The 12,369-nt window shown below is 48.4% G+C and overlaps 1 protein-coding gene across 1 annotated transcript in view; it reads left to right on the top strand.

Moving 5' to 3' along the window:
* galnt2 (UDP-N-acetyl-alpha-D-galactosamine:polypeptide N-acetylgalactosaminyltransferase 2) overlaps positions 1-12,369 on the top strand; it is a 168,442-nt gene that overhangs the window by 74,709 nt on the left and 81,364 nt on the right. The window contains exons 5-7 of the mRNA XM_072498458.1: positions 3,205-3,272; positions 3,534-3,599; positions 3,690-3,811. Coding sequence (XP_072354559.1) covers positions 3,205-3,272; positions 3,534-3,599; positions 3,690-3,811 — 256 coding nt within the window. The remainder of the gene's footprint in view (positions 1-3,204; positions 3,273-3,533; positions 3,600-3,689; positions 3,812-12,369) is intronic.

The raw sequence follows: 12,369 nt of genomic DNA, 5'->3' as shown, positions 1-12,369 counted from the left end.
GGGCCTGCAGTGATGGTGACAAAACCCAATAAATACCTTTGATACTGAGCGGTCACTTCTGTTGTGAAATGAATGTACTGGCAAAGTGAGATGCAGTGGCAGGCAGCTGCTTGCAAGATGCCAAACCGGTCCACAATTGACATGTGAGCCAGAATCGAAGCTTCAGTGACTTTGACGGCTATTGACAGGACAGGGCACCAACACTGCAAGGTGTGAGATCTTCGGTAATTCGCTTTTCGAAGTTACTATTTAATCTGCTTCCGCCACACTTTCAGGCAGCGCATTCCAGCTCACAACAACTTGGTGATTCTTTCTCCACTGGACATTGCCCTTGGAACATGTTGCCTCTAAGTTGGGCAGCCACACAGCAACCTAAAAGCTCCTTTCAGACTGCGCACAAGTCAGCCCCTTTATGTTACTGATTTGGTATGCCCTCCTGCACACTAACCTGTCATGGCAGGTTTTTAAAAAATGAATTCATGGGATGTGGATGTCACTGACTAAGCCAGCATTTATTGCCCATCTCTAATTGCCCCTGCGAAAGTGACAGTGAGCTGCCTTCTTGAACCACTACATGTGGTGCAGGTACCCACAGTGCTGTTAGGGAGGGAGTTCCAGGACTTTGGCCCAGCGATAGTGAAGGAGCGGCAATATATTTCCAAGTCAGGATGGTGTGTGGCTTGGGTGTTACAAATATGAAGTTTATAAGATTGTTATGTTTTGGGACTGTCTCTCTAATTTAGGGTGGAATAGAGGTTCTGGCTTCTACCCGGAAACAAGTTTGGGTTGTTAAGAGTTTCAAGTTGGGTGTTGGGGGGGGAGGTGGTGTTGGGCCTGGTGAGGTGCATGATGTTCACACTTGGAGAAGTCAGCTATGTGAAGCCAGACATCCAAATAAATCCGCAGGTTGGTGACACCTTGATACAGCCTGTGAAGCAGTAGCGTTAGTGTGGCTAGATACCTGAGAGACTGTGTGGAAGCTTGAATGCACAGGGTGCCCCAGGCAGAGGAATACTGAAAGGAAAGGTTGAAATTCTGGATGGGGATCCTTGGTGAAAGTATCTGAGAGAGAACCTTGTGGGTGAAAATTTCAAAGTGTGTTCTTTGAGAGAGGAGTTTGGAAACCCTTGTGTGAAAGCCAGAGTTCCAGTGAGACCAGTCGGCTTAAAAAGTGACAAGCATCTCAGGGGATTTGATGAGAAACCTACCAACTTGTTTTGGGTGGCATCTGTCATTTGGTTTCAGAATGTGGTGTGCCTGAGCATGGACTGTGTACATACTGAGAACATAGTATAAGATTTTGTAACTTGTGTTATCCTTATTGTAGAGGGGCAAATTGTACATCTATTGGACTGTGTACTTCACCCTCACGCTCGTGATAGGACAGGCAAAGACTCTCACAGTTATGAACAAAGTCTTTGTTACAGTTATAAATGGGCTGGTGGCATAAGCAACACGCACACCAGACAACCCTGCCCTGCTTCCTACCCTGTGTATATATACTCCACATTTGTTACCAAAATTAGCACATTCCAATCACTTGTTACTAGTTATCTATGTGCAATTATGACTATCGATTAGGTTTAGTATATGAGAATAATTAACCAATCACATCAAAGGTCCGCATGCTGAATTAAACTACCCAATCATTACAAAGGCACATATGTTGTCTTGCAATTAATGATATCTGGTGTGTGGCTATCAGTCGCCCATTCCTGTTGTTATCGGCAGACATCCTGGAGCCAGAGCCAATGGTAGACTGACGCATTGTTATACAGACCGTGAGAGTTAACACCTGGCTAGTTCCTGCCTGAGAACTGGCCCCACTGACAAATTGTGTCCTTGTACTGTATTTTTTACAAATTGGCAGCTTGTTCCCCAGTCAGAACTGAATGTTTTAACTTCTCCAGTAAATAATGGAGCTAGAATTTTTAAACTGAATGCAGTGCAATGTCTAATAACTAAAAATGCCCTCTTCACATATCAATATCTGTAAAGTAACAGCTGGGGTGAAGGAGTAATGTATTATAGTTAATTGTGTCTTGTTCAATAAATTTTTTATTCTTTTGTTAAAAATTAATCGGCAGTCCTACGACTCTGTTCATCCACGCCTCTAAAGAAAAAAATAAAAGTTAGGATCTAATGAGCATGTTCCACTCTGGCACCTGACTTGCTAGTAGTAAAGTCAACTAGGATCGTAACACTGGAATTTATTAGAAGAAATGGTGATATCACTGAAACATATAAATTTCTGAAGGGGCTTGGGCTTGATATAGTAGACGTTGAGCGATTGTTCCCTCTGCTTGGGCAATCTGCTTGGGGGCATGGACTCAAAGTAAGGGGCCGATTATTTAGGACTGAGATGAGGAGAAATTACTTCACTCAAAAGGTTCGTGAATCTTTGGATTTCTCCACTCCAGAAGGTTTTGGATGCTCCATTGTTGATTGCATTTAAGGCTGGGATAGACAGATTTTTGGTGTCTCAGGGAATCCAGGGATATGGAAAGTGGAATTGAAGCCCAAGATCATCCATGATTATAGTATTGAATAATACTATAATAATTATAGCAGTCTCGACAGGTGATATGGTCTACTCCATATCTTGTGTTAAAAATTACATGGGGGATCTTCTCTGTAGTTTAAAGTATAAGTTGCCTTCAAAAATAGTGATAGTCAATGTTGCTTGTGGTATGTTTATTACAGTAAAAGTCTTTAAACTTGAAGTGTTATGTTGTGCTCTTTCAGTCGGTCACTGGAATTCAGGTAATAGTCTCCTAGGGGATTGTAACAGAGGCAAATGTACTAAGAGTTGCAAAACCAAGGGAGATAGGAGGAGTTGAGATACAGATCAACAATGACCTTATTAAATGCAAATAAGGCTCAGGAGACTGAAGGATCAGCTTTTGTTCCTCTATTTCGAACCTTTTTCTTAAAATAATAAATGTGCCAGAAACTATTTTTCACTGAAATATTCCCCTGAGCTAAATTTCTCCACAAACTGCCTCCACGTACTAAGTTGTTGAGTTAATTCCGTGTTTAAAAAAAAAAGTCATGTAAATACAAGGAACAGCATAGATAAGGGTTTTACAAAAATTGAACTTCAAGTTCTATGTTCAATAAAGCAGTGCTGCAAACTGCTAATCATTATGTTTTCTTGCATTTATTTTCAAATAATTGACTGTAATTCTCTGATTTTCTCTTTAGTGTGCTTAGAAAAAGTCCGCCACATCTAATCAAAGAAATCATTTTGGTCGATGATTATAGTGACAACGGTAAGTAGGAATTGTTTTAACTCTTCATAGTTAAGGTGGTCTCTTAAATACATTTTGTTTAAAAAAAATGTGAGCACAGCGCTAAATCGCGGGCTTTTAAAGCAGACCAAGGTAAGCCAGCAGCACGGTTCAATTCCCGTAGCAGCCTCCCCGAACAGGCGCCGGAATGTGGCGACTAGGGGCTTTTCACAGTAACTTCATTTGAAGCCTACTTGTGACAATAAGCGATTTTCATTCATTTCATTTCATGTCTACTTTCAGCTGAAGATGGAACTTTGTTGTCAAAGATTGAGAAGGTCCGAATTCTTCGAAACAACAGACGTGAAGGTGAATCAAGTGAAAGATTGTGCTATTTTTTGTTTGACTTTTTCTTTAAAAGAAACTTACTGAGGATCTTTTCTTCCCTTACCCTCACAGGGCTAATGCGTTCGCGTGTCAGGGGAGCTGATGCAGCACAAGCAAACATCCTTACATTTCTTGACAGTCATTGCGAATGCAACGAACACTGGCTGGAACCCCTCCTGGAGAGGGTGGTTGAGGTAAGCAAATAATTCTGGGAGAGCATGTGCGAGTTACCAATTGACTCAGGTGACTTACTTTAATTTGCAACTCAGTTGATATTGTGTGTTACGGATTTTCAGGAGGTGTTCAGTAAGGCACAAGAGGGTTCTTACAAAGATTTCAGATGTCTGTTATAGAACATAGTGCAGAAGGAGGCCATTCGGCCCATCGAGTCTGCACTGACCCACTTAAGCCCTCACTTCCACCCTATCCCCGTAACACAATAACCCCTCCTAATCTTTTTGATCACTGAGGACAATTTATCATGGCCAATCCACTTAACCTGCACATCTTTAGACTGTGGGAGGAAACCGGAGCACCCGGAGGAAACCCACGCAGACACGGGGAGAACGTGCAGACTTCGCACAGACAATGACCCAACGGGGAATCGAACCTGGGACCCTGGCGCTGTGAAGCCACAGTGCTATCCACTTGTGCTACCGTGCCGTCCTGTGAAATATTAGTGTGATATGTTAGTGAAATATGGGAACAACAAAAGAAAACTGAATGATGGTTAGGAATCAAAGGGTTAATGAGTGTTGCTTGGATTGTAGAAAGGTTGTAACGTAGTAAAGGTTTCAGGCAGGGAAGAACTATGGTCCATCTGGCTGAAACTCGGTCAGGTTTCTTGCTCCATCATTTGCGCCAGTAATCTGTTCTACATACTTAAACCTTAATTAAAAATAAAAGTTCCTGCATTTCCTGTTTTCTTCTGCTTCCCTTAATTTGTACATATGACTCCTTGTACTTAAAATCTGTACATGTAAGAAAAGTTTACTTGGATCCTATTTGCCTAAATCTTGCATAGTTCTATCATACCTACATCTTTTATTTTGTTTTAGAAATATTTTTATTCAAATTTTTACAGAAAAAAGAAAAACAAAGAACAAATAAATAAACATCTTACAACTACATCACAAATTCCCCCAATATACAAACCCCCCATTAAGCAATAATAATAAACACAGTAGAAAAAACAAAGTCCCCCCCCCCCCCCCCCCCAAAACTCTGGGTTGCTGCTGCTGCTGACCACCTCCTAACGCTCCGCTAGAACGTCTAGGAACGGTTGCCACCGCCTGAAGAACCCTTGCACAGACCCTCTCAAGGCAAATTTTACCCTCTACAATTTAATGAACCCTGCCATGTCGTTGATCCAGGCTTCCACGCTTGGGGGCCTCGCATCCTTCCACTGTAGCAGAATCCTCCGCCGGGCTACCAGGGACGCAAAGGCCAGAATACCAGCCTCTTTCGCCTCCTGCACTCCCGACTCGACGGATACCCCAAATAGTGCTACCCCCAGCTCGGCTTAACCCGGGTGTTCACCACCTTAGACATCGTCCTAGCAATACCCCTCCAGAACCCATCCAGCGCCGGGCACGCCCAGAACATATGGGTGTGATTTGCTGGGCTCCCCGAGCACCTCCCACACCTGTCTTCCACCCCAAAGAACCTGCTCAGCCTCGCCCCTGTCATATGTGCTCTGTGAAGAATCTTAAATTGTATCAGGCAAAGCCTGGCGCAAGAGGAGGAAGAATTAACCCTACCCAGGGCGTCTGCCCACGTACCCTCGTCTATCTCCTCCCCAAGCTCCTCATCCCATTTACCCTTTAGCTCCTCCACCGAGGTCTCATCCTCCTCCTGCATCTCCTGGTAGATCGCCGAGACCCTGCACTCTCCAACCCACACCCCCCGAGAGCACCCTATCCTGGATCCTGAATGCTGGAAGCAGCGGGAACTCCCTCACCTGCCGTCTTACAAACGCCCTTACCTGCATGTACCTGAAGGCATTTCCGGGGGGAAGCCCTAATTTTTTCTCCAGCGCCCCAAGGCTCGCAAACGTCCCATCTAAAAACAGGTCCCCCGTCCTTCTAATTCCTGCCCTGTGCCAGCTCAGGAACCCTCCATCCATTCTCCCCGGGACGAACCGATTGTTCTCCCGGATCAGGGACCAAACCGAAGCCTCTACCTCACCCCTGTAGTGTCTCCACTGCCCCCAAATTTTCAAAGTCACCGCCACCGCCGGACTCGTGGTGTACCTAGTCGGCGGGAGAGGCAGCGGTGCTGTCACGAGCGCTCCCAGACTCGTGCCCACACAGGACGCCATCTCCAGCCTCTTCCACGCCGTCCGTCCCCCTCCATTACCCACTTGCATATCATCGCCACATTGGCAGCCCAGTAATACCACACAGATTAGGTAACGCTAACCCTCCTCTGTCCCTACTCCGCTCCAGAAACACCCTTCTCACCCTCGGGGTCTTTTTCGCCCATACAAATCCCATGATGCTCTCGCTTAAAAAAGGCCTTAGGGATCAGGATGGGGAGGCACTGGAATATAAAAAGGAACCTCGGGAGCACGGTCATCTTCACCGACTGTACCCTACCCGCCAGGGAGGGTGGCAGGATATCCCACCTTTTAAACTCCTCCTCCATCTGCTCCACCAGCCTTGTCAAGTTGAGCTTGTGTAGGGCCCCCCAGCTCCTGGCCACCTGGATCCCTAGGTACCGAAAACTCCGCCCTCTTCAGTGGAAGCTCGTCTATCCCCCTTCCCTGGTCCCCTGGGTGTACCACGAAGAGCTCACTCTTCCCCACGTTGAGCTTATACCCGGAAAAGTCCCCAAACTCCCTGAGGATCCGCATCACCTCCGGCATCCCCCCCACTGGGTCCGCCACATACAGAAACAGGACATCGGCATACAACGATACCCGTGTTCCTCCCCCCCGGACCAGCCCCCTCCAGTTCCTGGACTCCCTTAGAGCCATAGCCAAAGGCTCAATTGCCAGTGCAAATAACAAGGGGGTTAGGGGGCACCCCTGCCTCGTCCCTGGTACAGCCGAAAGTATTCCGACCTCCTCCGATGCGTGGCCACACTCGCCACCGGGGCTTCGTGAAGTAGCCTAACCCAACTAATGAACCCCTCCCCGAACCCAAACCTCCTCAACACTTCCCAAAGGTACCCCCACTCCACCCTATCGAAGGCCTTCTCCGCGTCCATCGCCGCCACTATCTCCGCTTCCCCCTCCACTGCAGGCATCATGATTACGTTAAGGAGCCTCCGCACATTGGTATTCAGCTGCCTTCCCTTAACAAAACCCTACTGGTCCTCGTGAATCACCCCCGGGACACAGTCCTCAATTCTGGGAGCCAACGCCTTCGCTAACAGCTTTGCGTCCACGTTGAGGAGAGAGATTGGCCTATATGACCCACACTGTAATGGGTCCTTGTCCCGCTTCAAGATCAGCGAGATCAGTGCCCTGGACATTGTCGGGGGTAGGCCCCCCCCCCTCATTGAAAGTCCTCACTAATAGAGGGCCCAGCAGGTCCATGTACTTCCGGTAAAATTCCACCAGGAACCCATCTGGCCCCAGTGCCTTCCCCACCTGCATAGTCCCCAGACCCTTAGTCAGCTCCTCCAGCCCTACCGGTGCCCCAAGCCCCGCCACCTGCTCCTCCTCCACCCTCGGGAACCTCAGCCGATCCAAAAATCGACGCATCCCCCTCTCCTCCGTCGGAGGCTCAGACTTATACAGCCCCTCATAAAAGTCTCTAAATACCCTATTTATTCCCACTGCACTCCGCACCGTGTTCCCCCCTTTATCCCTAACTCCCCCAATCTCCCTCGCTGCCTCCCGCTTCCGAAGCTGGTGTGCCAACATCCGGCTAGCCTTCTCCCCGTACTCATACGCCGCCCCTTGCGCTTTCCCCCACAGGCACCTCTGCCTTCTTGGTGGTCAACAGGTTGAACTCTGCCTGGAGGCTTCGTCGCTCCTTGAGTAGTCCCTCCTCGGGGACCTCTGCATCCCTCCTATCCACCCTTAAAATCTCCCCCACCAATCTCTCCCTCTCTCTCCTCTCCTTCTCCTTGTGGGCCCTAGTGGAGATTAGCTCTCCCCTAATCACCGCCTTCAGCGTCTCCCAGATCACCCCCACCTGCACCTCCCCATTATCATTCACCTCTAGGTATCTTTCAATGCAGCCCCGGATCCGCCCGCTCACCACCTCATCTGCCAGCAAGCCCACATCCAGGCACCACAGCGGGCCGTGGTCCCTCTCCTCCCCGAGCTCCAGCTCCACCCAATGCGGGGCATGGTCTGAGATGGCTATGGCCGAATACTCCGTGTCCTCCACCCTCGGGATTAGTGCCCTGCTCATAACGAAGAAGTCTATCCGGGAGTACATTATCAAGCTCCCTGCCTCCAGGTCCGGAATCCGGCCCAACATGTGCTGCGTAAATACGGCATCGTCCCAATTCGGGGCATATACATTCACTAATACCACCCGCACCCCCTGCAGTTTACCACTCACCATCACATACCTATCTCCATTGTCTGCCACGATGTTCAGCGCCTCAAACGACACCTGCTCCCCCACCAAAATCGCCACCTCTCGATTCTTTGCGTCCAACCCCGAGTGGAAAACTTGCCCTACCCACCTCTTTCTCAGCCTAACCTGATCTGCCTCCCCCAAAGTCGTCTCCTGGAGCGCACGGGAAAACCGGCTCTGTCCTCTCTGGCACAGCTCCCTTTTGCGGCCTAACCCCAGCTCCCCCACCTCGGGCCTCCGATCTTCCCTCCCCCCAACGGGGCCCCGTCCTTCCAACCACCGACACCCACACTCTCACAAAACCACCACTTCGAACCACTTCACCCTACCCCACCCAGCACCCAAGAAAACAATACAGAACAGAACATCCCCCCCAAGCACAGTAACCACAGTAGCCCCCCGCGACCTCCCTCACAACCGACCCTCAGTCCGTGTCCAACTTTTCGGCCTGAATAAAGGTCCACGCCTCCTCCGGCGTCTCAAAATAATGGTGCCGGTCCTTAAACGTGACCCACAGTCGTGCCGGCTGCAGCATCCCGAATTTCACCCCCTTCCGATGGAGAACTGCCTTAGCCCGATTGTACCCGGCCCTCTTCTTGGCCACCTCCGCGCTCCAGTCCTGGTATATACGGACCTCTGCATTCTCCCACCTGCTGCTCCACTCCTTTTTTTGCCCATCTTAGGACACACTCCCTGTCCACCAAGTGGTGGAACCGCACCAATACCGCCCGTGGCGGCTCGTTAGACTTGGGCCTCCACGCCAGGACTCGGTGGGCCCCATCCAGCTTCCCTTTGGCCAATGCCTCGGGAAGGCACCCGCGCCCATCACCGTGTTCAGCATCGTGACCACATATGCTCCAGCATCCGACCACTCCACTCCCTCCGGGAGACCCAGAATCCGCAGGTTCTTCCCCCTCGACCGATTCTCCATGTCCTCGAACTTCTCCTGCCATTTCTTATGCAGCGCCTCGTGCGCCTCCACCTTCACCGCCAGGCCCAATATCTCGTCCTCATTCTCCGAGGCCTTCTGCCGCACCTCCCGGATCGCTGCCCCTTGGGCCTTCTGGGTCTCGACCAGCTTGTCGATCGAAGCCTTCATCGGCTCCTGCAGCTCTGCTTTCAGTTCCGTGAAGCAGTGCTTGAGAAACTCCTGCTGCTCTTGCGACCACTGCGCCCACGCTGCCTGGTCGCCACCCGCCACCATCTTGGCTTTCCTCCCTCGCACTTTTCGCTGCACCAGAATTACGTTTTTCACTGCTCCATTCCTGGTCCAATCCATACAGTGCCAGGGAAATCGTACTGTCACCTTCCCACACTGGGAACCGTCGAACAAATGCCACTGGGGCCCCTAAAAAGAGCCCAAACGTCTGTTTCTGGCGGGAGCTGCTGAACGTGCGACTTAGCTCAGCATAGCACAATTGTTTCACAGCTCCAGGGTCCCAGGTTCAATTCCGGCTTGGGTCACTGTCTGTGCGGAGTCTGCACATCCTCCCCGTGTGTGTGTGGGTTTACTCCGGGTGCTCCGGTTTCCTCCCACAGTCCAAAGATGTGCAGGTTCGGTGGATTGGTCATGCTAAATTGCCCTTAGTGTCCAAAATTGCCCTTAGTGTTGGGTGGGGTTACTGGGTTATGGGGATAGGGTGGGGGTGTTGACATTGGGTAGGGTGCTCTTTCCAAGAGCCGGTGCAGACTCGATGGGCCGAATGGCCTCCTTCTGCACAGTAAATTCTATGAACCGGAAGTCACCTACATCTTTTATTAAGGGGAATGATGTAGGATTGTCAACCTTTTCTCATTCTCTTTATGGGCAGCACCCAATTCTTTTTTTTCCAATTAAGGGGCAATTTAGCATGTTCAATCCACCTACCTTGCACATCTTTGGGTTGTGGGGGTGAAACCCACGCAGACAGGGGGGGAATGTGCAAACTCCACACGGACAGTGACCCAGAGCCGGGATCGAACCTGGGACCTTGGCGCCGTGAGGCCACAGTGCTAGCCCACTGCGCCACCGTGCTGCCCTACGTGTGTATATTCAATTGAATTTAAGTAGTACCAAGGAGCCCTGGTAAAAAGTCAATGGGAACTCAAGGTTGGAGTCTGGCACAAAGTGTTACCTGGTCTGGATGGTGTTAGCTATGCATAGAGGCTGAATAGACTCGGACTGTTTTTATTAGAATGAAGGAGGTTGAGGGGCGACCTGATAGAGGTATACAGGTCTTTCAATCCAGAGCCGGGATTGAAACTGGGACCTTGGCGCCGTGAGACTGCAGTGCTACCATTGCGCCCATAATTCCTTTTTTAACTTGATCACTCCTGCCCTCCACCTTATCACAGACCTTCCCCTTTGTTCCATTTCTCCCCTACCCTTGCTTGCTTATAAACAAATAAATATCTAACCTATTCCAATTCTGACAAAAGACCATCAATCTGAAATGATAACTATTTCTCTTTCCCCAAATCTACCTGACCTGCTTGAGTTTCGTTTTCAATTTTCCAGCATCCACGTTTTTATTTCAATGTTCAATTTCTTTTTGTCTCAAACTTCGTCCTACCCATCGTCTCGCCTCAGTTTCTGTCTGTCAGATGCCTGTCTTTTTCAGACTCTATCTGACTATGTGTGGTTTTCCACTGCTCTGTAATATCAATCACATCGCTAGTAAGCTGCAACAGTAAACATCACGAGCATGCTATAATTTGGAAAAACCAACTGGTGCTCAAAAACAAATTTAGGGACATGAACAGCAAAGCGTCATTATAAAATCTGAAACCTCTTTTGGTTGCATCAGGTTCCGTTCTTCAGTTACCCCTGTGCTCACTGACTTACATTGGCTCCTGACTCAACATCACCTTGATTTTAAAATTCCCAACCCTGTACCTAAATCATTCCATGTCTTTGCTCCTCCTTATCACTGTCTGACAACACTCCTGTGAAGCACTTTGGGATGTTTTACCGATCAATTGCTCTTACATTGACGGTCATGAATTGTTTTGAGCACCTTGTGTCAAAGTGTTTTTACATCCTCTTGTTCCACATATTGATCAGTTACAATTTGCCTATCAGTCTCATAAATCAGTGAACAATGCTGGCTAACCTGGTTCATTTGCTTCAACAGTTGGCTAGATTAGGCAGCTATGTTTGTACTACCTGTACAATTTCTCTTCAACTTTTAATACCATGCAACCATTCATGCTTAGCGAAAAATTGAAAAACATTTCAGTGAATCCTACTTTGGATCAGTGATTTCCTTCACAGCAGGACCCAAAGGGTGTTAATTTCCAGGACTCACTTGGTGCCCATGTTAACGAATACTGGATCTCCTAAGGGCTGTGTGCCCTCACTTTTTCTTTTCATCTCCTACATCAGTGTTTTTCACATTTTTTTCCCCTTGGCCCTATTTTTGACAACTGGCCGACCTTCGGGATCTAAGCAACGTACACCTACCTTTAATATGGCAGGTGAGCCTGCCTGGTTCTCACTATTTCACTTCTTGGGTGAGATAGGAGGAAGGAAGACCGCCCCTGGCTACATCAGCCCAGAGTAACTGGAGCACATCTCCCTCTCTCTCGCTCCCCCACCCCATATTTGGGCTATCCGTAATCATTTCAGTTTTGCTCTCTCCCCATCAATATTCATCTCTCTACGAGTTACTCTGTATCTCTCATAGTATCTGATTGTCTTTATCTCCATGCCTGTGCTATTGTTTCCCTTTTTCAATATCTCTCATGCATTGCAAGTCTCTTGTCTCCAGGCTCCTAATGGATGACTCTTTCCCTCATTTTCCCCTTTATCACCAGGAATTTGTTTTCCTTGTTTCTCTTTCTGTTCCAGTCATTCTCCATTTCCTCATTCACCTCTTTCTTTTTTTTCCCTGTTCCCAAACAACTCTTCAATTTTCTCGGTGTCTCCGTCCGCCAATTTTGCTTTTCTTCCCCAGCATCATGTCTGCCTCAATTGCTTCAGCACTCTCGTATACCAAAGTAGAATTAGAGTTACAAAGATACGGAGGGAGATACAGCGAAATGGAGAAAATGTGATATAGACCTAGTGAGACGGACGTTAGGCTGTTAACTTTTGATATTAAAACTCAACCATGGAATGCTTCAAAATCTGCCTGCCCCATTTTAACTATGTCATTCTACCTCTCACCGTGTGATGTTCAGTGTTGGTCAGATTCATAATAGTTTATTGATGGTAAGGGTGTACATTTAAAATT

This window comes from Scyliorhinus torazame, chromosome 4 (assembly GCF_047496885.1).
Source record: "Scyliorhinus torazame isolate Kashiwa2021f chromosome 4, sScyTor2.1, whole genome shotgun sequence".
NCBI classification, from domain to species: Eukaryota; Metazoa; Chordata; class Chondrichthyes; order Carcharhiniformes; family Scyliorhinidae; genus Scyliorhinus; species Scyliorhinus torazame.
This window is presented reverse-complemented; position numbering and strand designations above follow the sequence as displayed.